The following is a 21,744-nucleotide window of genomic DNA, read 5'->3' as shown; positions in this document are numbered from 1 at the left end:
TTTTTGCAAGTGCCAGGTGGACACAGGAGCCCCGAGGCCCTCCAAAACAGGCAAATCGGACCTCATCTGCTACTCGCGACGGTTGGACATATGGAAATGGTCTCGATTTTACAGACGAGCCTTCAACTTTTTCCAAGTGGCAGGTGGACACAGGAGCCCCGAGGCCCTCCAAAACAGGCAAATTCGGAGCTCATCTGCTACTCGCGACGGTTGGACATATGGAAACGGTCTCGATTTTACAGACGAGCCTTCAACTTTTTCCAAGTGCCAGGTGGACACAGGAGCCCCCAGGCCCTCCAAAACAGGCAACGTTTTGAGCCAGAGACAGAAATATGGAGAGTGAGAGAGAGGGAAAGCTAGAAAAAGGGTGGGAGGGAAGAAGAGCCCCGTTGACACTGGAGCCACACAGCCCTCCAAAACAGGCAACTTTTTGAGCCCGGGACAGAAATATGGAGAGTGAGAGAGAGAGAAAGCTAGGAAAAGGGTGGGAGGGAAGAAGAGCCCCGTTGACACAGGAGCTCCACAGCCCTCCAAAACAGGCAATTTCGGAGCTCATCTGCTACTCGCGACGGTTGGACATATGGAAATGGTCTCGATTTCAAACCCAAGCCCTCAACTTTTTCCAAGTGCCAGGTGGACACAGGAGCCCCCAGGCCCTCCAAAACAGGCAACGTTTTGAGCCAGAGACAGAAATATGGAGAGTGAGAGAGAGGGAAAGCTAGAAAAAGGGTGGGAGGGAAGAAGAGCCCCGTTGACACTGGAGCCACACAGCCCTCCAAAACAGGGAACTTTTTGAGCCCGGGACAGAAATATGGAGAGTGAGAGAGAGAGAAAGCTAGGAAAAGGGTGGGAGGGAAGAAGAGCCCCATTGACACAGGAGCTCCACAGCCCTCCAAAACAGGCAATTTCGGAGCTCATCTGCTACTCGCGACGGTTGGACATATGGAAACGGTCTCGATTTTACAGACGAGCCTTCAACTTTTTCCAAGTGGCAGGTGGACACAGGAGCCCCGAGGCCCTCCAAAACAGGCAAATTCGGAGCTCATCTGCTACTCGCGACGGTTGGACATATGGAAACGGTCTCGATTTTACAGACGAGCCTTCAACTTTTTCCAAGTGCCAGGTGGACACAGGAGCCCCCAGGCCCTCCAAAACAGGCAAAATCGGACCTCATCTGCTACTCGCGACGGTTGGACATATGGAACTGGTCTAGATTTTACAGTCGAGCCTTCAACTTTTTCCAAGTGCCAAGTGGACACAGGAGCCCCGAGGCCCTGCAAAACAGGCAACGTTTTGAGCCAGAGACAGAAATGTGGAGAGTGAGAGAGAGGGAAAGCTAGAAAAAGGGTGGGAGGGAAGAAGAGCCCCGTTGACACTGGAGCCACACAGCCCTCCAAAACAGGCAACTTTTTGAGCCAGAGACAGAAATATGGAGATTGAGAGAGAGAGAGAAAGCTAGGAAAGGGTGGGAGGGAAGAAGAGCCCCGTTGACACAGGAGCTCCACAGCCCTCCAAAACAGGCAATTTCGGAGCTCATCTGCTACTCGTTATGGTTAGTCTCGGTTGGACATTTGAACTCGGGTGGGAAACATGAGCCATGGCCCCGTTGGAAATATGAGACAGGTTTGGATAGATAGAATTTCTCTCGGTTGGACATTTGAACTCGGGTGGGAAACTTGAGCCATGGCCCCGTTGGAAATATGAGACACGGTTGGATAGATAGAATTTCTCTCGGTTGGACATTTGAACTGGGTTTGGAAACATGAGATATTGCCCCGTTGGAAATATGAGACAAGTTCGGATAGATAGAATTTCTCTCGGTTGGACATTTGAACTCGGGTGGGAAACATGAGATATTGCCCCGTTGGAAATATGAGACACGTTCGGATAGATAGAATTTCTCTCGGTTGGACATTTGAACTCGGGTGGGAAACATGAGATATTGCCCCGTTGGAAATATGAGACACGTTCGGATAGATAGAATTTCTCTCGGTTGGACATTTGAACTCGGGTGGGAAACATGAGATATTGCCCAGTTGGAAATATGAGACATGGTTGGATAGATAGAATTGGTCTCAGTTGGACATGTGAACTGGGTTTGGAAACATTAGCCATGGCCCCGTTGGAAACACGAGCCACGGTTGGATAGATAGAATTGGTCTCAGTTGGACATGTGAACTCGGTTTGGAAACATTAGCCATGGCCGGATTGATAGGATTGGGCTCTGTTGGACATTTGAACTCGGTTTGGAAACATGAGTAGACCCAGAGGCAGAAATAGGGAGAGTGAGAGAGAGAGAGAAAGCTAGAAAAAGGGTGGGAGGGAAGAATAGCCCTAAATTGAGCCAGAGGCAGAAATAGGGAGAGAGAGAGAGAGAGAGAGAGAGAGAGAGAGAGAGAGAGAGAGAGAGAGAGAGAAAGCTAGGAAAAGGGTGGGAGGGAAGAATAGCCCTAAACAGTGACATTGGACACGAGCCATGTTTGGATAGAAAGGATTGGTCTCTGTTGGATATTTGAACTCGGATCGGAAACATTAACCATGGCCCCGTTGGAAACACGAGCCACGGTTGGATAGATCGAATTGGTCTCAGTTGGACATTTGAACTGGGTTTGGAAACATTAACCATGGCCCCGTTGGAAACACGAGCCACGGTTGGATAGATAGAATTGGTCTCAGTTGGACAATTGCACTGGGTTTGGAAACATTAGCCATGGCCGGATTGATAGGATTGGGCTCTGTTGGACATTTGAACTCGGTTTGGAAACATGAGTAGAGCCAGAGGCAGAAATAGGGAGAGTGAGAGAGAGAGAAAGCTAGAAAAAGGGTGGGAGGGAAGAATAGCCCTAAATTGAGCCAGAGGCAGAAATAGGGAGAGTGAGAGAGAGAGAAAGCTAGGAAAAGGGTGGGAGGGAAGAATAGCCCTAAACAGTGACATTGGACACATGAGCCATGTTTGGATAGATAGGATTGGTCTATGTTGGATATTTGAACTCTGTTTGGAAACATGAGACATGGCCCCGTTGGAAACATGAGCCATGTTTGGATAGATAGGATTGGTCTCTGTTTGATATTTGAACTTGGTTTGGAAACATGAGTCATGCTTAGATAGCTCAGCTACAGCTGGGGAATCCAGTCATGCTCATATAAAAGAGTCTTTGTGGTGTGTATCAGTCATGGTCCAATAACCAACCAGTGTTGAGTTACTGTGGTTGAGGGTAATTTTTATCCAGCCAATGGTAGGTGATGTCACTACAAACTGCCATGTAAAAGCCCTTACGCAAGGCATATCCACTTCACAACTCTGGAGACTTTGAGAGAGGTCTAACAGGCTCCCATTCTACCCAATTGACTACAGTGGGCCACCAGTTGTTTAAAGGCTGGTTCATATGAAACTCAAGAACTGTCTATAAGAAGTGATAGACATCGATAGATACTGAACATACCGACCATGGCCGGTGTAACCACACAATATATTGTGGCAGACCACCCTCCTTGGTATTACAAATCGGATTACAAAGATGTGTTCACTTGTAAAAGTACACAAGGACTGTTTGATAAAGTGGTCGACCTGATGATGTGTAAGCAACAGGCACTTTCGGAGAGGGAGAAAAGGTACAAACCAAAAACAATCTATAAGATTATCAGGGATATGGTAATCAAGGACTCTAACACTATACAACAACAACCGTCGCACTTGCTATTGCTTGCGCTGATGGACCTAGTGGACATTGAAAGTGGTACAGGCGTTGACTCAATGTCAGGTCTAGACAAGGCTGGTCTCAAGCACGTGCTACTGGCATACGGTAACTACACAAACTTCTATATACCGACTAAAGAACTGATAAGTCCCAAGGGTAAGAAGGTGATTCCAGTGGTCACACAGTACTCTGACAAACACAACTTTGTCTACTGCGACAGGAACAGGTCCATGATTGGAACCTACACCGTTGGCATCCCGACAAATGGGAAAGGCAATGGCAAGTCATACTTCGTCCAAGAGGTACTGTTTGTCCCGGGACTCGGGAGCCTGGAGTTGCTGAAAACTGTCACTGGTAGCATGTTCGATTTTTGGGACTTGACCCTGGAGGTGCCCACTCACTCCACAGCACTCACCCCTTCCTTTCAACAGATTCAGCCTGTCCAGTTGTTACTCACGGAGGACAACACAACGTCCACCCAGGTTCTAGTCTCTCACATGGAAGAGATAGCCCCCATGTGCTGCGTAGTAGGCACTGCTTCGGCTGAGATGCTGAAGAAAAAGAGGGAGACAAGGGTTGATTGTTTCACGGAAAATGAAGTGATATGTGACCTAAAGCACTTCCATTATGAGAACCATGACACTCGTACTGTCTACTTCAGAAGGAGCAGCAAGTTCCTGGATGGCAAGCGGGTGAACCTGGTACCTGTTGTCGTACTGAGAAAGGGCCAGGATCTGGCTCCTGAATTGTACGTGTCTACTACTGTGAGGTTTTGCAGGGCCGTGAAGCAATCATGCGCCAAGGGCAATGGTGAGCTGGTGAGCTGTTGGAATGACACGCTAAAGGAGCTTGGGAGAGACACGTTTATCACCGGGCCCGAAATGTATCAGGAGATACACAATCCCGCATTGGCAGCGTTCATCAAGCGTGTGAATCCAACCAGCTGGTGCAATTACATACCAAAGCACGTGGAGAGTATGATCAGTGACCCTATCATGGTGGAAGTGGTAGAACTGGCCATTATATATATGGAATGTAAGATCCCCAACGCGTTTGCCGTGGCAGAGCTACTATATTGCCCGCTTCAGAAGGTGAAAGATTACGTACGGTTCTGGGACATGTACTCCTCTGACAAGATCATTCACACGGCCGTAAAAAAGAAGCGTGCCAGTATGGTGGAGCAGCAGATGAGGAAGGACTGGTCAGAGTTGGCTCAAATTACCTCCAGATACATGCGACAGAGATATGGTAACGATGGGAATCTCGAAATGGCTTCAGCTTGTGAAGAGTTGTTCAACCCCCACACACCCAACAACGTAGCCAAAACCCAGAGGACCTGGCAATCCCTGATCAAACATGATACAAGCAAGATCAAGGACAAGGACTTGGTACAGATGTATGCCACCGCCAAAGTGCTATTTGTAAAACTCCGCACTTATCACAACAAATTAAAGAAATACCAGAAGGTAGGAGAGGGAGAGAGGTGTGATCCAGAGAGCGGATCATCCTCACCACACTCTACGCAAGTGCAAGACCCTGATGTGTCCTCTAAGAGTCCGGCTCATGTCGACGAGCACAGCGAAGACGAAACTGGACATGGTGACAGTGAGAAGACTGACACTTGTTACTCTATAGTCACACCTGAAACAATTCCCATTTTGACGTGGATCAAGAACCTTCCCACTCTACTGCTGAGTGAACCTTGGTTGAAAGAGGAAAGTCTCAGGAGAGATGCTGTTTGTACTCTCCTCGGATTGGATAACACCCTTTTAGACAAAAGAAACGGGGAAATCCTCGCCAATTGGGTCAGCAACAACCGAACCGTTGTAAATACACTTCAGAGCCACGGCTTGCAGGACAGACTCAGCAAAGCCCTGATTGATAGCTTAGAGGCTATGTCCATAAACAACTGGAGACGCAAGATATCACTATCCTTCCAGGGTACCTGGTGTCAACCGGGGGATGATTCAGCGCAACCAGTGGCCAAACTGTCCAGAGAGATTAAGCCTGGAGCTGAGAGAAAGCGAAATGATTCGGATAGCACACACATTATTGGCAAATCTACTAAGAAAGAAAGGCCTTTTCACAAGACCAAAGTGGTAAATCGGGTTCGCTCCGCTTATCAGTCAAATAAGTCATTGGGTATAAAGTCATCCTGGTGGAAGGGTTTCCTAAAATACCAACAATCAACAGAGAACAGAAGGCAACCCAAGTACAGTGGCGACGATGACCACCCTTGGCTGAGCCAGGCCGAGGAAGTCCCCAGTGAAGAGGAGGAAGAGTGTAATGTGGATGAAAGTGACATCCCCGGTGACGAGTTGGAGGATACAATGGGCTACGACAACAGCGAGGCCCTTGACGAATACGATTACAGTGACCCATTCATAAATGACCAATCTACTGGTGAAGAACAAAGCAGTGAAGACGAAGAGGAGGATGATGCATTCTGTGCTCAGGTGAAAAAGAGGGCAAAAGTGGCTAAGTCTAAAACCAAGAATGTTAAGCGGGGACATAGGCATAACAGCTGGTCACAGTCAGAGTCCGAACAAGAGTCCGAACAGGATGCCCATACCTCTAAGCCTAGCTGTGGTGGGTTGAGAGAGGAAAGGAACATCTATAAGCGCGCACTGCTATCCGACTCGGACGATTCTATAAAGCAAGATTACAAGCGTGTCAAACTCACAAAAACCAACCGCTGGCATCACAAGAGAGAATCTAAAAGGAGCAGGAGGGACAAGGGGTGTAAAGAGACGGATCTCAAGTTTGTAGGAAGGAAAGACAAAGCCTGTGCTAAAAAGAGACTGGACAAGTCTAACACAAGGTGTGAAACTGTAAAGACCACTAAGCAGATACAAACCCACAATCGAGATTCACACCAATACAAAAAGAAACTGTCCGATCCTGAGGAAGATGAGGACGTCTACCAAGGGGAGGGACCCACTCGGCAGAGAATAAAAAGGGTGCCTTGTTCCAAGTCAAAAGGCACTCGCTCTCCAGTTATCTATACCGACTCAGAGCAGGAGGACATATGCACGCCTAAGAAGATACAAAAAAGCCCACTTGTCAATAGGCCCCGGGAGAACCTTGACAACCCAGGAGCCGCCGTTTCCAAACATCAGCAACTGGCCAACCTCCCAGGTGTTACAGGTTCACATCGGAGGTCGGATGTGTCACAAGTCAAAAGACACAGATTACATGTAGAGGCTGGGAAGGCAGCCAGGGTTTCTGATCAAGCTGCCTGGCTAGCGGACACCACTCAACACGAGTGTTCGGATCAGGAGGAATGTGGAGAGGATCACCATACCAATCCTGCTGAGCCTACATCCGCTGCCAAGTCAGAGTGCCAGTCAGAAGAGAACACGGGGTCTCAGTCAGAGGACGATTCCGAATTGGACTTTAATGATCAACTGGACAAAAAATCTGCAAGGGCAAGGTGTAGCATATCTGAAACGGACTCTGGTGAAACTGAATATTTTGTTTCTATGTGATAACAGTTATGTCTTCCCATATAATAAAGAAGCAGCCTGTACGTGGGCCGAAAAGTGCTTACGTTATACGATATTTAGAGGGGCTGGCTAACAGTGTCTCTGTCTCGCAGTTAGATGAACCGTGTATGTCTTCAGCAGCGCTGTCAGCTACGTATTCAACCTTGCGGTATAAAGAGGAGGAACCCAAGGTTGTTGTCAATACCCTGGATAGGTATCTTTTGAAGAAATGAAACCAATGTGTTTACTTTGATATGGAAATATGTTAACCTGTGTGACTGCCCTATACCGAAAGGTATACCCATCCTTGTATGACATAATAAACTTGAGTTAAACACGGTACATGTTATCAGGATCTATTTGTGTTTGTCTTTGCATCTGTCTTCACCTGAATGTAATCATAGCCCTTCTATAATATAACACTGGACGCTTACAATGGTACTTTCATCACACCTTTATTAGTTGATCCAAGGAAATACAAGGTACACACTGATAGATACTATTACATATGTACAGAACCTTCATGTCACACAGTGGGGTAGCTGTTTATGGTACATGAGCATATAAGCTACGCCATTGTATAGCATAGATCCAGCTTCGTAGGTTGACTTGACATCTTCCCAAGAGCACACTCTGACATGAGAGTCGTCTGCGAGATACCAAATATTGTTGTCGTCTCGCACATAAGCTGTGTAATGTCCACAGTAGTGAGTACCACGGTGGGCTACAACAGCATACAGCTTGTATACAGTAGCTACCGGTGCTTCAGGGTCTTTCATGATATATTTCAGGTCCAGTGTCTCAGGGAAAGCAAACCTTGTGCCCGTCTTGACTATATCAGTGGTATCTCTGCCAATGTTCCTAACACGTTCGATCCTCATACACACAACCTGCGGCAATGTCACTACCTTGCTGGTGATTTCAATCTGAGTTCCTGTGTGGCAGTGTGTACAATGGTAGTCACAGGTGGTGAACGTGATGTCAGTGTACAGTTTTATGTACTGCTGCAGCTCTGTGGGGAGATTATCACCTATCAACACGGTGATCGTGTTGGACTTATTGAGTGTGGACTGGACTGTGTTACAACGGAGGCAGCGCACACGGTTCTCATTCTCAATGTCCCACAGAGAACCTATCCTCTTAGCTATCCCACAGTCGTCTGCTAGAGCGTTGATGATGCACTTGAAGACCACGTCCGAGTCCTCCTGAACATCGAAAGGGGCTCCTCTGTACAATGTCATTGCGTTTACTAGTAAGCTCGGATCACACGGTGACGCGTTGCCTTTGGTCATATCGTAGATGAGACACTTAAGCCTCACTGCCACCGAATTCGGAGACCGGGGATCTTGACCATCAACCTGCAGAATGAACTCCCGTAGCTCACGTGTCCCACACAGCACTTGGACAACGCTGTTGATGCTGCAGTAAGCCCCGTAATTGATCAAGCCGCGCATAGTGTAAGGTGGACAGGGAGACCAATCAGCCTTGGCAGAACAACGACACAGATTCCGATGTGACCCAGTCGACAGCAGTTTAGGATATCTAGTACTTTACGACATTTAGTACTCAGTCACGCTGAAGGTCATCACGCTATTGAACAGCTCTCTGAGAGATAACACAGACCCCTCGTGGTTCAGTAGAACCATGAGTATTGTCATCTTGTAATAGTCGAGCGTGAACTCCTGCACGGGTCCCTGTCGCTTACACTTTGTGAACAATATCACAGGGGCCCACTTGGAATCGATATGGGACACTAAGTCGTGTGTGAAACAGCTACCATTGTCAGTCAGTAACTTTGACCGGTCCAGTTGATCTATCCTGACAACCCCAGAGAGGGCAGAGACGTTCAGAGTCACCTTTGTCAAACCCTGCGTACAATCTAATGTCGTCACTTCCAGCCTAGATGATCCGAATATCTTCACCCTCATCCTTAGCACTATGTTCCTAACCAGTGTACTCAGCTTAGTATCACCCAGGCCTTCTGCTGTCTGGTTGCCTCTGTAAGGCTGAGGTTCTCCGTATACCAGCAGTTTGCCGCTGCTTTTATTACGAGCGTCTTCTTCCTCACCCAAGTATGTCAGCCAGTCAGGTATTTCGGATGTGTAATCTCTGAACGTGAAGTATCTACCGATTAGAGTTAAGAGGTGTGGACTTGTCCTTTCGTCGTTATTGAATTGGCGCAACCACCCGATCGAGTCGGTCAGTACCTGCGAGGTAGACGTGCCAGTACTGAGATTGCAAAGCCATTTGCACAGGTTCGAGTCCGGTAAGTGCTTTGACACCATAGTAGTACAGAGACCGGTCAAGTTCTTACATTGGTCACTGAACATCGAGGCCAATGGCTTGTTGAAGTTCCTGCTCAGATAAGGGACAATGTCGATCATCACAGCTCCTTTGCCGATAAGGATATATCTCCATTCGGTCATGTGAGTAGGCAGCAACTGCATATCTAGGGCCTCCTTGAGCGTGAGAAACACTTGTAGCAGAAAAGCGTATACAGAGTTAGGTGAGTCTGCGACGGTCCAGTTAAACACCTGCTTGCAGTCATCGAACAACTGAGCGTATTGGAAGATGAACACATCCTTGCGCATAGAGCACTTACACAATCCATGTCTGGGACCAGCAAATATAAGAGGGTGCATTTGGGTAATACTCTGTGACTGGATGACCACGCTGTCTTTGAAACGTGCTATCTCCTTCTCGTTGGTACTCTTCAGAATGACCATGGTTGTGTTTATCTCCCCCTCGATCCTCTTGCCTCTCATACTCACCCTACCCTCTATATCATCACCGATATCCTGTACTGGCTCTGTTGCCGGTATGCTGCTGGGTGGTTTCTGTGTACCCTCACCACTAGCGTCAGCACTGTTCCCCTTGCACTGGCTGACAATATGGTTGTCCACACTGGCTCCCGCTTGGCCTATGGTGAGGTCTAGAGCCTTGATCATCTTGCCTCTCATATTATTCACCCTACCCTGTATAGCATCACCGACTGCGGCCAGCATGTTACTGGGTGGGTTCGATGCATCCTCGCCACCGGCTTCAGTAATGGGCCCCTGGGACGGGCTGACAATGAGGTTGTTCACACTGGCACCCGCTTGGCCTATGGTGAGGTCTAGAGCCTTGTCAGAGCTATCGCCGACAGACACTATATTACAATTGCCATTGTTGACTATCTCATCACCCAAATTGCCACAGCTCAACATTTCCTTGATCATCTTGCCTCTCATATTATTCACCCTACCCTGTATAGCATCACCGACTGCGGCCAGTATGTTACTGGGTGGGTTCGATGCATCCTCGCCACCGGCTTCAGTAATGGGCCCCTGGGACGGGCTGACAATGAGGTTGTTCACACTGGCTCCCGCTTGGCCTATGGTGAGGTCTAGAGCCTTGTCAGAGCTATCGCCCACAGACGCTATATTACAATTGCCATTGTTGACTATCTCATCACCCAAATTGCTACAGCTCAACATTTCTGTCAAGTCGTCACTCCATTCAAGGTTATTCAAATCCAGGAGAGATACATCCCTTGACATGTGCCCCGCATCAGTTGTGACCGAGTTGTCCATACCATAAGCCTCCTTGGATTGGACAGGATGAAGTTCATCTGTCAATTTGTGTGCCTGTTTCACATCTATTATGACGGAGGGGTGAGGATGGAGCTGATGCTGTGGACAGTGTTGGTTCGAAGTACCCACGTCTGGATTATCTACGTACACCCCGAGAGCCATCTTGGCAGGTCTGACCCCGGACCGATTGTCTGTTTCAGCAACCTTGCGTTTGCTATACTTGCTCTTGTATAGACTTTCGAGCTCCGTGGCCTTGCTCGAGTACCAACTGTACGGCTGGATAAGATCAGGAGCCAACCTGATAAGGTCTATTCCGTAGTACACTTTGGGATCGGAACCGATCACTGTAACCGGGGATTGCGTCGCCGATCTCTCTTCCACAAGTTTAGTGAGGTCCTTGGGGACACAGTCGTTGGCCACTATCATGTCGGTTGACCTATAGTTCCCTACCTGTACGGACAAGGGCATCTGTGTGGAAGGTGTCTGAGCATCCTTGACATCTATCGCCAAACACTGGTATCGTTTGAGATTAAGCAGTGTGGAAGGAGACCATCTCTCTTGAGGAAACAGGGTAATGCATAGCACTCCCATATGGACAAAAGCTTTGTCCACTATCTTGGAGCCAATGACAGAGAGTTTATTGCGTATGGTCCCCGCGCTGGGCCTTGTGTGTTTGTATTTCGCTTGGAGGGAGCTAGCGTTTAACGATCTCATGTAGCGTATTCCCAAAGTCTCATTGTCATCCGGTCTGTAAACCCCTACCATATCGGATAGATTGGCAGCGTATGTCATCTTACAATATTCGTTGTCCGAACCTTTGTATTGGAACAAGGGCGAGCCGCTGTGTAACTCCCACATCACACAGTACCAGCTGAATATGTCGCTCCCCATGGCCGAGTTCAAGCACCATAGCACTTCGGGAGCCATGTTAGTGCGGTTGCCCCGAGGCTGATCTGGGGTAGAGAAGTTGCATGATGTGCCAAAGTCGCTGATCTTGAAAGCAAATGGTATTGTATTTCTATCAGGCTGGTGACAGACCAAGACGTTCCTGTGCGTGAAGTCCCTGTGCTGGATGGTTCTCGATCGCAAGTATTCAAGCCCCCGGAGAGTATCCAGTTCTACTAAGGGGACTACTGAGGCATTTTGTATACGCCACATGAACTCCTGTAGCGAGAACAGTGCTCGTTCCATGACTACAACTGCTCTACCTCCCAATTGGTAGCCGGCAATGTCACACCAAAAGCCTCCGAACGTGCGGAGGATGTTGGGGTGTTTTATTGACACGCCGATCATCACCTCCTCCACCTGCGAGGCAATGTGCGCGTAGCGACTAAATTCATTGTCTATGAAAGGAACACTCCAGTCCACCATTTCAGGAAAAAGGTTGGTCTTTGCAACTAGGTGATCGTTAACTTGAACCGTCACCCCAAAGCCTCCTCGACCTAGCACCATGTCCGGTCTGGATACCAGGTCTTCTATGTCGAAGCCACATTTCGACCCCCTCGGCCCTGATATGTTAGCGTAGATGCTCCAGTGATGTGCGTTTGCGGTAGGGCTTAGAGGCTTGTATATTCGCCCAAATTTGTCTATGGTCACTTTGGCCGTCCTAGGTGTAGTTGTCTTGTAGCTCATAGTCGAGCAGCCATCTATCACTGGATGGTCCTGCTGAGGCATTGCTTCGATGTCCTCAAGTGTAGCACTCGCAAACGTCGGGAATATGGGCGTCCTGCGTTTTTGGACTGAGGTCCGTGTTTCCCTCATCAAACTGGTAATCCTCGGAGAGTAAGGGGCACTCACACTGCATTTTATCACCCTGAACAATACGATTGAGTCGTATTTACAGCTCATGGTCGCTGGTGCCGAGTGGCGTTTTATGTATACCACTACGCGATCCTTACCCTTTAGCTGAGGTTCGTCTGAGATGCTCACCACTCCGACAGTTGTGAGACTATGCTCTGTGATAACATTGTTGAGAACTGTTACCGTGTCCTCGTTCTGTCTGAAGGTGAATTGTTCAGGTTTTACCCCAAGCCACACCAGCACGCTTTGAACATCGTTATAACACAAGGTCTTAACGTGAAACAAATTGTAACGCTCTACCAGTCCTATCAACCTTTCGGCATTGCTTATGGTTTGGTTCCTTAACTGGTCCATTTCCTTTCGATAGTCCTGACATCAATGACATAGGCTATTGATCTGTAATATATCAGGTGTAGTAAATAGGAGATGAACTGTTCGGTTCGTAGAGAGATCGTGTTCTCTGAACACGCTTCCGTATCACTGTTTGAGTGCCTGATCGTGGCAGGAGCGCCAGCTACGGGTCTGTTCCAAGACAGTGGGTTGAAGAGTGGAGAAACTCTCCAGATGACATTGCAGGTCTTGAGAGATATGTGGAAGAGAGCCGATACCTTGTATATACCCAGAGGTGATGTGGAATCTCTCCATCACATGGAATGCTGTAGCACTGCGCGCAGCGGAGCACCTATCCCTGATTCGATATTATCTGAGCCTGGCAAATTATCCAGATACTACATATATCTGTTGTTTCGTTACTGTATCACTTCAGCTGGCCCGACGACATACAACCAGCAGGGTATGATGAGTAACCGCATGATCCGCATGGGTCTGTGTGAACCCAAGACAAAAACATTTCCCTTAGGCGATATACCCAGGAGCTGGCTCTTGTCTACAGTGTCTACAACCCTCCCCTCAGCTCCACCTAGCCAAGAAGGAAGATTCACGAATGGGTTCCCTCAGTACCTTCCCCAGCCGCAGCATTCACCTCAACCTCTAGAGAATCATCTGTATCCCCAGCAGCAACATCGTCAAGCTCGGCCACAGCAGCATGTCCGGCAGTACAATGGAGAGGTTGACTGTACCAATCCACAAGAACAACGCCTCGCTTTGCAATGGACCACCAAACAGTTAAATCCAGCTCTGACTGAGCACCAAGCTAGTGAATCCTCCCATACGAAGCCCATGAGGGGTCCAGGTACTAAGCCGAAACCAAAGAATCTGTCTACAGAAGGGTGTTATGACTCAAACGTTGACAGTGAGGAGGAGTATTGAGTCTGTGTGTGTAGACCATGAAACCACAGTACCGGTCCTTAGTCATAGAGTGTCTGAAACAATAACAGTGATGAGGATTATTGAGTGTGTGGGTGGAACATTTACCCAGTGTGGATGGAACATTTACCCATAGTACAGGTGCTTAGTAATGGAGTGTGGTTTGACTATTATATGCCTTACGTACCAGGACTATTGACTGTGTGTGTAGAACATGTAAGCATAGTGCAGGTACTTAGTACTGGAGTGTGTACGGACCGTCATATACCTTTATGACACAACGCAGCCTCTACAAGGCACTGAATGTAATAGCAAACATTGTACAATATCACTCCCTGGGATTGTACAATATCACTCCCTGGGCTAACCTGGTTGAATAAACGGTCATTGTTTTATGTAATATCAAACAGTCTACAATAGCAGTCCCTGAGTTAGCATGGTTGGAGACACGGTCCGTGTTTGGAGGATATTATTCTTTAAGAACACTAACAGTGGTGCCGACCACCTCAGCGAGGCTAATCACCACAGACTGCAATGGCAGCAGCAGCATCCACGAGACCACATGCGATGGCCTGTACGAGTGAGGTGATACCGTTGGAGAGACAGAACACAGAGTACAATACTTTAAGTATCGAGGCTGCCGCTGGTCCCACCGTTGCCACCCAGCGCAGTAGCGACATGGTGTGTGGTGTCTGTTTGGAGGTGGTGCTTGAAAAGGACAATCCGAGGGAGCGCCGATTCGGAATTCTGCCCAACTGTAGCCACTGTTATTGCCTGGAGTGTATCCGCACGTGGAGAACGGTGAAATGTCACGATATCAAAACCGTTAAAATGTGCCCGGAGTGCCGAACTAGATCGCACTTCTTCATCCCGAGTGATCACTGGGTCGAAGATGAAGAGGACAAGCTGAAACTGATACAGAGGTACAAAGATTTCCTCGCGAGTAAACCGTGTCGATACTATGATCGAGGTCCTGGTACTTGCCACTTCGGCTCAAAGTGCTTCTACAAACACCACTGGCAAGAGGGAGTCCAGGATGGAGTCCAGGCCCACAGTTTCCAGCCCCAGACTATACATCCCATGTGGACGATGGTGTGGACCGAGAACGGTTACGCCTGGCGAATGTCACCTGAGACAGAACAACAGAACACCGGGTACCCTCTTTACCTGAATCAAATGTTGCTCATGTTGATGGCTGATGACAATTGAACGTATTCAGCCTATTAAACGTCTGTTAGAGCTATAGCTATTATCCACAAAGCAACAACCTAGGGATGGACTGTCTTTATTGGTAATAGGCATTTATGAATAGGCATTTGTTGTCATATACATGCAAAGTTCTGTATTCCAACAATAATATCACTTTTGTCTCTTTTTGAAACTAATTGCTATTTGGTATACCTGGGATGATGTTTATTGTGTTGATGTATCATTATTACAAAAATAAAGTCCGGACATTGACAAAGAGTTAGACTATGCATTTTTATTGTAACATCACAGCACAAGGACAAGTTCACACATACACCAGAGTGCGGCGACATTTGTAAGTGTTCTTGAAAGAGGTAGCTCCGGACCCAGGGTAGTCGATTCTGCTTAAATCCTCTCGATATCCTTTGGCTCGATAGCTGCGGTTTCTAGGGGTGGACCTGTTTGTATCTGGAGACTCTGAGTTCCCGTTACGCATCCTGTGCACCGTTCTCAACCAGAATCGGCCCTCTGGTCTCCCTTTCCTTGCTCTCACAGGGGCACCCAGTCGATCCTTAACCGATACTCGTGTCTTGCAGTTAGAGACACTTAGGGCTGTGCTACGGGGAGAACCGTTGAAACTTTTGTTCTTGACCCCCACTCGATCCCTTATTGATAGGCTCTTTATCTTGCACGATAAGTTGTCGATTTCCAAGGGTCGTCTTTTCCTTGGGGTAGATGGAGTACATTGCCTCCGATCTACCAATAGTTTCTTCGTCAACACCTTTCGTAGCGTTTTGCACAGGTTCCGATGTTGTGTAGCAAAAGATGCTCCGTAGTCATCCATCAGCTCTCTGTGTGGGATGGCTAGAAACCTATCCAAGGTGACATGCTTGAAGTTGTCACTGTGACAACATTGGTCCCATTCTGTCAGATAGGACTGTACAGCCATGACTTTCAGATGTGGCTATTGTGTAGGAACCTATGTTGAGATGTGCACACTGTTAAATAGAAACTATCTTTGGGATGTGTAGACTTTTATCTACTCTGACTAGATTGTTCTGGTTGGAGACATCAGCCACGGTTGAACATGGTAACCCCGGTCAGAGTGCTGAGACACTTCGGTGAGTTGACCCGATCGGATGTCTTAGACATGGTTGATGAATCAGCCGATCGGACGTTACAGATCACATAGACACATCGTGGGTAGGATGTTTCAGGCTCAGTTGGAGATACGGGCCGTGATCCTTAATGTATTCTCCATCTGATAGCCCTTGGTGAAAGGATATATAAACATACAGTCACAAAGGGCACATACACTTACAAATGTCCACAGATCAGAGAGAGACCAGAGTAGAGTCAGAAAATGGAGCTGACAAATAAATTCAAGATGGCCAACTACCTAATGAGAAACAAAGACGTCTTCCAGAAGCTCGTGGCAGCAATACAAGACCACAAAAACATGCCACTAGACAGTAGACTAAGAGAAACACTACGAATGATGCTTAAGAGGCAGAGGTCAGACGCCTATGTGAAATACCCCGAGACTCTGATCAATATAATGTACTCCTACTTCGGCAGGGAGGTTGCCTGGACTCTTATCGTGGACACACTCGGAAAGCACCATAGTGACTTCAGAATCACTGACATCGAAGCGCACGGCCTTGAAGGGCTGGCTAAGCTTGATAAGTATCGTCCTTCGAACCTACGTTCAATATTGGAAAACACACTGGCCAACCTCAGCCACGCTGATGTGAACAGAGTGAAACTGTTGCTGTCATGGGAGATTGTCAAGGGGTACAATCATATTCCCTATGGTGTCATTGAGATGAAAGATATTTACTGCCTAGCAGATGAGATTTACTCTAGGCAATTTGACCAAGCAGTCTATGTGATGACTCTGATCCTGACACATATAGAGCAAATGGACCTTGTCGTGGAACTAACCTCGGCGTCAACTGAAAAGAGGCAAAGAACCAGAGTGTCCCCGAACCCAAAATGATGCCCGGTGATAACCGATTGTACGGCTCTCCGCAGCACTGAAAGGTGTTATCTTTGTCATGACAATATATATGTAACCCATCTTTTGTATACGTGAAATAAACCCCATACCTGCCTTATGTACTAATAGTGCTTGGTTATTGTGTCTGTTCATTGTGCTATACAAATATAACCACATTTCATGTTGATGATACACAGGAAACAAGTGTTAAAGGAAAGACATTTACCAACACGCACACTGTACCTCTAGGTAATGACCTGTGTATAGCATAAGACAAGACAGTAGAGTACATCCAGTGTTCGGACACTCTCACCTTCACAATGTTCAACCATGACGAGTACTACAGTGGTTACTGGTGGATTGACAACAAGGACGATTGGCTCAATATCTCCTTAATAGCGGCTCCGTTGATGATTGTTTTTGGTTTAGCACTGCTGATAACTCACAAGACCTGTAGCAAACGGGCATCGTCCCCTATTTACACACCATGTTCGCGTGTACATTCGCTGCAGTATGACACCGTGTATGTCCCCACAACGTGCTACTGTGATGAGGTAAGATGCGATGGGAACGGCCAGTGTGAAGGCAATGTCGTGGAAGCTACAGACTCCTCTGTGATTCCAGTTGTGGTCAAAGGTAACTATATCTCCGGGCCATATATAGCCTCTTGCCTTGCTTCACCTGACACATACAAGTGTGGTTTACTCTCTGTTTCTTACTCATCCCTGTACATCTGAATAGAACCAGAACAGATCGGGATGGTCGTGTGACACCGGGACCCGGCTAGAGTGAAAGAGGATGTGTAGCCCTTCTGAAATGTGACATTAGGCTATCTCCATGAACACACTTCAGCTGTGTAACCATCACTATTTCAACACATATCATATTCATTGTATACTTGATGTATTGTTTGTTCGGACCACCAATAAAGAACACTACCACAAAACCACATTTGTGTCTGTTTATTAGCAGGTCAACTGAGTAACATCACATGCACATTAAATAGAATCACACCGAAATCAAAGGCAGTCTGATGTATCTTGTCTTCCTTGCACATAGCACATATATGTAACACAAGCAAAGGATAAATGACAGCACAACCATTATTAGGACCATAGCAAAGCTCCATATGCACAGGTCTGTGTCAGGGAGGCTCTTGTCTGAGTGGTACAAAGTACTGTTATTAGGAACATTGCTTATAGTACCCGACATGGCTGGTCCTCCTTACTTGAGAGACTGTCCTCGTGCCTCTATATATATGATAGAGGCCTGGTTATGTGTACAGGGGTTCACCAGTACCACTTTTCCTTCTTCAGATGAGCCTCCGAACCTGTCGCGTCAGAGGCACAGGCCACACATAGTGTTAGGTCACAATACCTTGGTACTCTAGGATGTAACATTTCCAACTTTTATAATAGCAAAGGTAAGTGGTCACCTACTTGCAATTGTCACAATTGAGTATACGTTGAAATTTTAATCTCAGTTCTAGGTCTGACAATAGCTTCAGGTGGTGATGACACTTCTGTCCTTTCAAAGTGGTGGATTATCACCATTCATATCAACATTCTGACCATATGTCTGTGTATTACCACTACATAAATATAGTAATTCAATGACTGGATAGATTAGACTCGGTTGGATGCCTGTGCTCTCATATACAGGTGCATTTGGTCGGAGGAGTCAGCATTATTCGGGTGGGCTGTGTGTCAGTGGATAACAAAAAGCATAGATCTCTAACATTGGCTGGATAGGTTAGACTCGGTTGGATGCCTGTGCTCTCATATACAGGTGCATTTGGTCGGAGGAGTCAGCGTTATTCGGGTGGGCTGTGTGTCAGTGGATAACAAAAAGCATAGATCTCTAACATTGGCTGGATAGGTTAGACTCGGTTGGATGCCTGTGCTCTCATATACAGGTGCATTTGGTCGGAGGAGTCAGCGTTATTCGGGTGGGCTGTGTGTCAGTGGATAACAAAAAACATAGATCTCTAACATTGGCTGGATAGGTTAGACTCGGGTGGATGCCTGTGCTCTCATATACAGGTGCATTTGGTCGGAGGAGTCAGCGTTATTCGGGTGGGCTGTGTGTTATTGGACAACAAAAAAGTGTAGATCTCTAACATTGACTGGATCGGTTAGACTCGGTTGGATGCCTGTGCTCTCATAAACAGGTGCATTTGGTCGGAGGAGTCAGCGTTATTCGGGTGGGCTGTGTGTTATTGGATAACAAAAAAGTATAGATATCTAACATTGACTGGATAGGTTAGACTCGGTTGGATGCCTGTACTCTCATATACAGGTGCATTTGGTCGGAGGCCTAAGCTGTGATGTGATGAGTGAGCACCCACTCACTGCTACAACTTTGGAGCCTCACCATTGGGTGAAATAATGATCCCATGTTGGGACCATGGGGCTCTCCCTATAAGAAGTGCCTCAGCTACTCTGTTGAGCCATTATTTTCTGGCTTGTCTACTACTCAGCACCATGTTGTACCTTACCATAGTCATCCGCTGGTGTTGTACCCCACTGGACCACATCAACTTTATCACGGATAACATCACAAAGTGGTATATGAACAGGTGGACATACAACGATACTAGACATTTGACAGTTATCTGCATTGAGATTGAACCCAAAGGGACTACCAACTACATAACCCAGTTAGTACGTTTGATGCAAAATCTCTGGGTTGAACCGAATGTCAATGTGATGGAGTGTGGAAATGTGGATACGTTGTTGGGAAACAAAAATGCGTTGGGTGTTGTTAGTAACACCTACAGTGTCACCCATACTGACAGTAGGCCAGGACTCAGTTTCTACAAACATTTGAGTAACACAGTGGCATTAGTGAAAGGGTACGACTGGACGATACGGAAGGGATCGACCGTGGCGGACAAGTTGACGAACATGAAGCTGCACTGTCAACATGTAAGTTCCTAAACCTTCTAATTACTTTAAACGTGAAATGTCTCTGTTTAGGCCTTTGTTAACAATTGTTTGTATGTGTGACCCATAGGAACCGCACTGTGTCACTGTTGTACTGACTGGGTCATCAACCAAGATGATAACAGTGCAATGTCAACAACCCCAGAGGATATACGACTTGATGAAGACATACGGGATTAGATGCTCCAACGTCTGGGATTCCAACATAGCACTGTCGGCAATGGCTCCTTGTACAGCGCTGATTGACCACAATATGATGCTAATATATGCAGACATGGTCCCCCACACTGATAACATTTGTCAGGACACCAACGTCGACACGTTCTACCACAACATGAAATACATCACAATAAAAACAAAAGGCAGAGTACTGAGACACAGACCCTACACAATGCCTCTTCGCAAGTCGGTACATCTGCCAGCACAGCCAACCAGTCGTACTAACACCATCTCAGGGGACTCTCTGTCCGAGAGTATACCACTTGCCCTGTACTACAGTGATCAATGGGCACGCCTAAACACCGTTATGGAGTCAGATGGTCGATTTGTTTCAAATGTCCAGTGTGTATCTCCACATTATGTGTCTAAAGATACATGTATGGTGGAAATTGAATCAGACCAAAACGTTGTGCTTACAGGTAAGCAGATCATTGTACATAGCTATTGTAACTATACCCTGCAATGGACGTTTCTGTACACTTCACTTTCTGTACACTTGAGTTGTATAACGTATGTTTCTATCCTTATAGCGCCTGATGACAATGATGATTTGGACGACATATACCGAACCCCGTTTTCCTGTCTCTGCTGTTTGGAAATGTCAAACCGCTACCTTACATGTGGACACATCATGTGTCTACAGTGTATAAGACGTATCAAGAAAGATGGTGTCCTTCAGTGCCCAATGTGCAGAAAACAGTCCACCTGTGACAGACCCCTTATAGGAGTACCAGACTTTGTATTTACATGTCATGCATGTTCTAGTAAGAAGGACTGGGTTGGAGACTGTGGCCATGTAACATGCAGATGCTGTAGCACCTGTTCTGAATGCTCTACATCCTTTACCAAACTCAGCAAACTGTATACAGTAGTGTAAATGACATGTACCCATAATGACCCTATTGGCAAGGCTTGTAATTGTGCAATGAAATGCTTTTATTGTGTCATGTACCATTGCAAAAGACAACATATTCCATATAACATTCTATGACCCTGTCAACATATAATGTAATGTTTTTTGTATATATTACCTTGTAAAGAATAAACTGTTGTATTGTACTTGAATAACTTTGAAAAATAAAAACATTTGTATATGACATGGATTACCTTGTACAAATAAACTACTTCTGTCAACCACTTTGTTGTAATGTTGAGTAAGGACTTTGATGAACACTATCCAACTATAACTCACCTTGTAGTACAATGTGACTAGTTTCAATAGTATCTACACTATGTGTTGGGTTGGAAAGGCCTGGACCTTGACAAGAACCATCGGACATGTGTACAAAGGCCTGCTTGTTTACCTGGAACTGTGATGTGAAAGGTAGCCTTGCAAGGTTGTATGTGTAAAAGCCTTCACTTTTGACAGCAAGCAGGTAGTAAAATTTGGCCCTGTTCTCTCTGTATACTATGATGGTGTACACACAAGTGCTATTGTCTTTAACTCCATATATCTCATGTTCATCCCCTGGGGCCCAACAAATAAAAAGCCTACATCCCAGTGTCTGAGAGAGTTGTGCCATCTGTGAGCAATGACAGGTGCTTTGGTTATATTCTGACAGGGCCTTGACT

The 21,744-nt window shown here is 46.7% G+C and overlaps 2 protein-coding genes across 3 annotated transcripts; one reads left to right on the top strand and one right to left on the bottom strand.

Moving 5' to 3' along the window:
- Nucleotides 1-7,704: 7,704 nt before the first annotated feature.
- On the bottom strand, nucleotides 7,705-8,637 carry LOC118954889 (ubl carboxyl-terminal hydrolase 18-like). The gene has a single exon (XM_036974069.1). The coding sequence runs from the start codon at nucleotides 8,635-8,637 to the stop codon at nucleotides 7,705-7,707; it is 933 nt and encodes a 310-aa protein (XP_036829964.1).
- Nucleotides 8,638-19,213: 10,576 nt separating this feature from the next.
- LOC110523749 lies at nucleotides 19,214-21,517 on the top strand. Of its 2 annotated transcripts, XM_021602762.2 has the most exons (3): nucleotides 19,214-19,935; nucleotides 20,024-20,591; nucleotides 20,703-21,517. In XM_021602762.2, the coding sequence occupies exons 1-3, from the start codon at nucleotides 19,396-19,398 to the stop codon at nucleotides 21,047-21,049; spliced, it is 1,455 nt and encodes a 484-aa protein (XP_021458437.2). In that variant the 5' UTR covers nucleotides 19,214-19,395; the 3' UTR covers nucleotides 21,050-21,517. The 2 variants fall into 2 exon arrangements, with proteins under 2 accessions (XP_021458437.2, XP_036829965.1); XM_036974070.1 differs by having other exon boundaries at nucleotides 19,216-19,935; nucleotides 20,024-21,517.
- The last annotated feature ends 227 nt before the right edge of the window (nucleotides 21,518-21,744 follow it).

This window comes from Oncorhynchus mykiss, unplaced genomic scaffold (assembly GCF_013265735.2).
Source record: "Oncorhynchus mykiss isolate Arlee unplaced genomic scaffold, USDA_OmykA_1.1 un_scaffold_394, whole genome shotgun sequence".
Classification (NCBI taxonomy): domain Eukaryota; kingdom Metazoa; phylum Chordata; class Actinopteri; order Salmoniformes; family Salmonidae; genus Oncorhynchus; species Oncorhynchus mykiss.
This window is presented reverse-complemented; position numbering and strand designations above follow the sequence as displayed.

Bases quoted from the DNA above. Each gene is read 5' to 3' on its own strand.
- LOC118954889 (XM_036974069.1), bottom strand. From the start codon at position 8,637: ATGCGCGGCTTGATCAATTACGGGGCTTACTGCAGCATCAACAGCGTT.
- LOC110523749 (XM_036974070.1), top strand. From the start codon at position 19,396: ATGATCCCATGTTGGGACCATGGGGCTCTCCCTATAAGAAGTGCCTCA. The intron at 19,936-20,023 runs GTAAGTTCCTAA...TGTGACCCATAG, and splicing joins TGAAGCTGCACTGTCAACAT to GAACCGCACTGTGTCACTGT.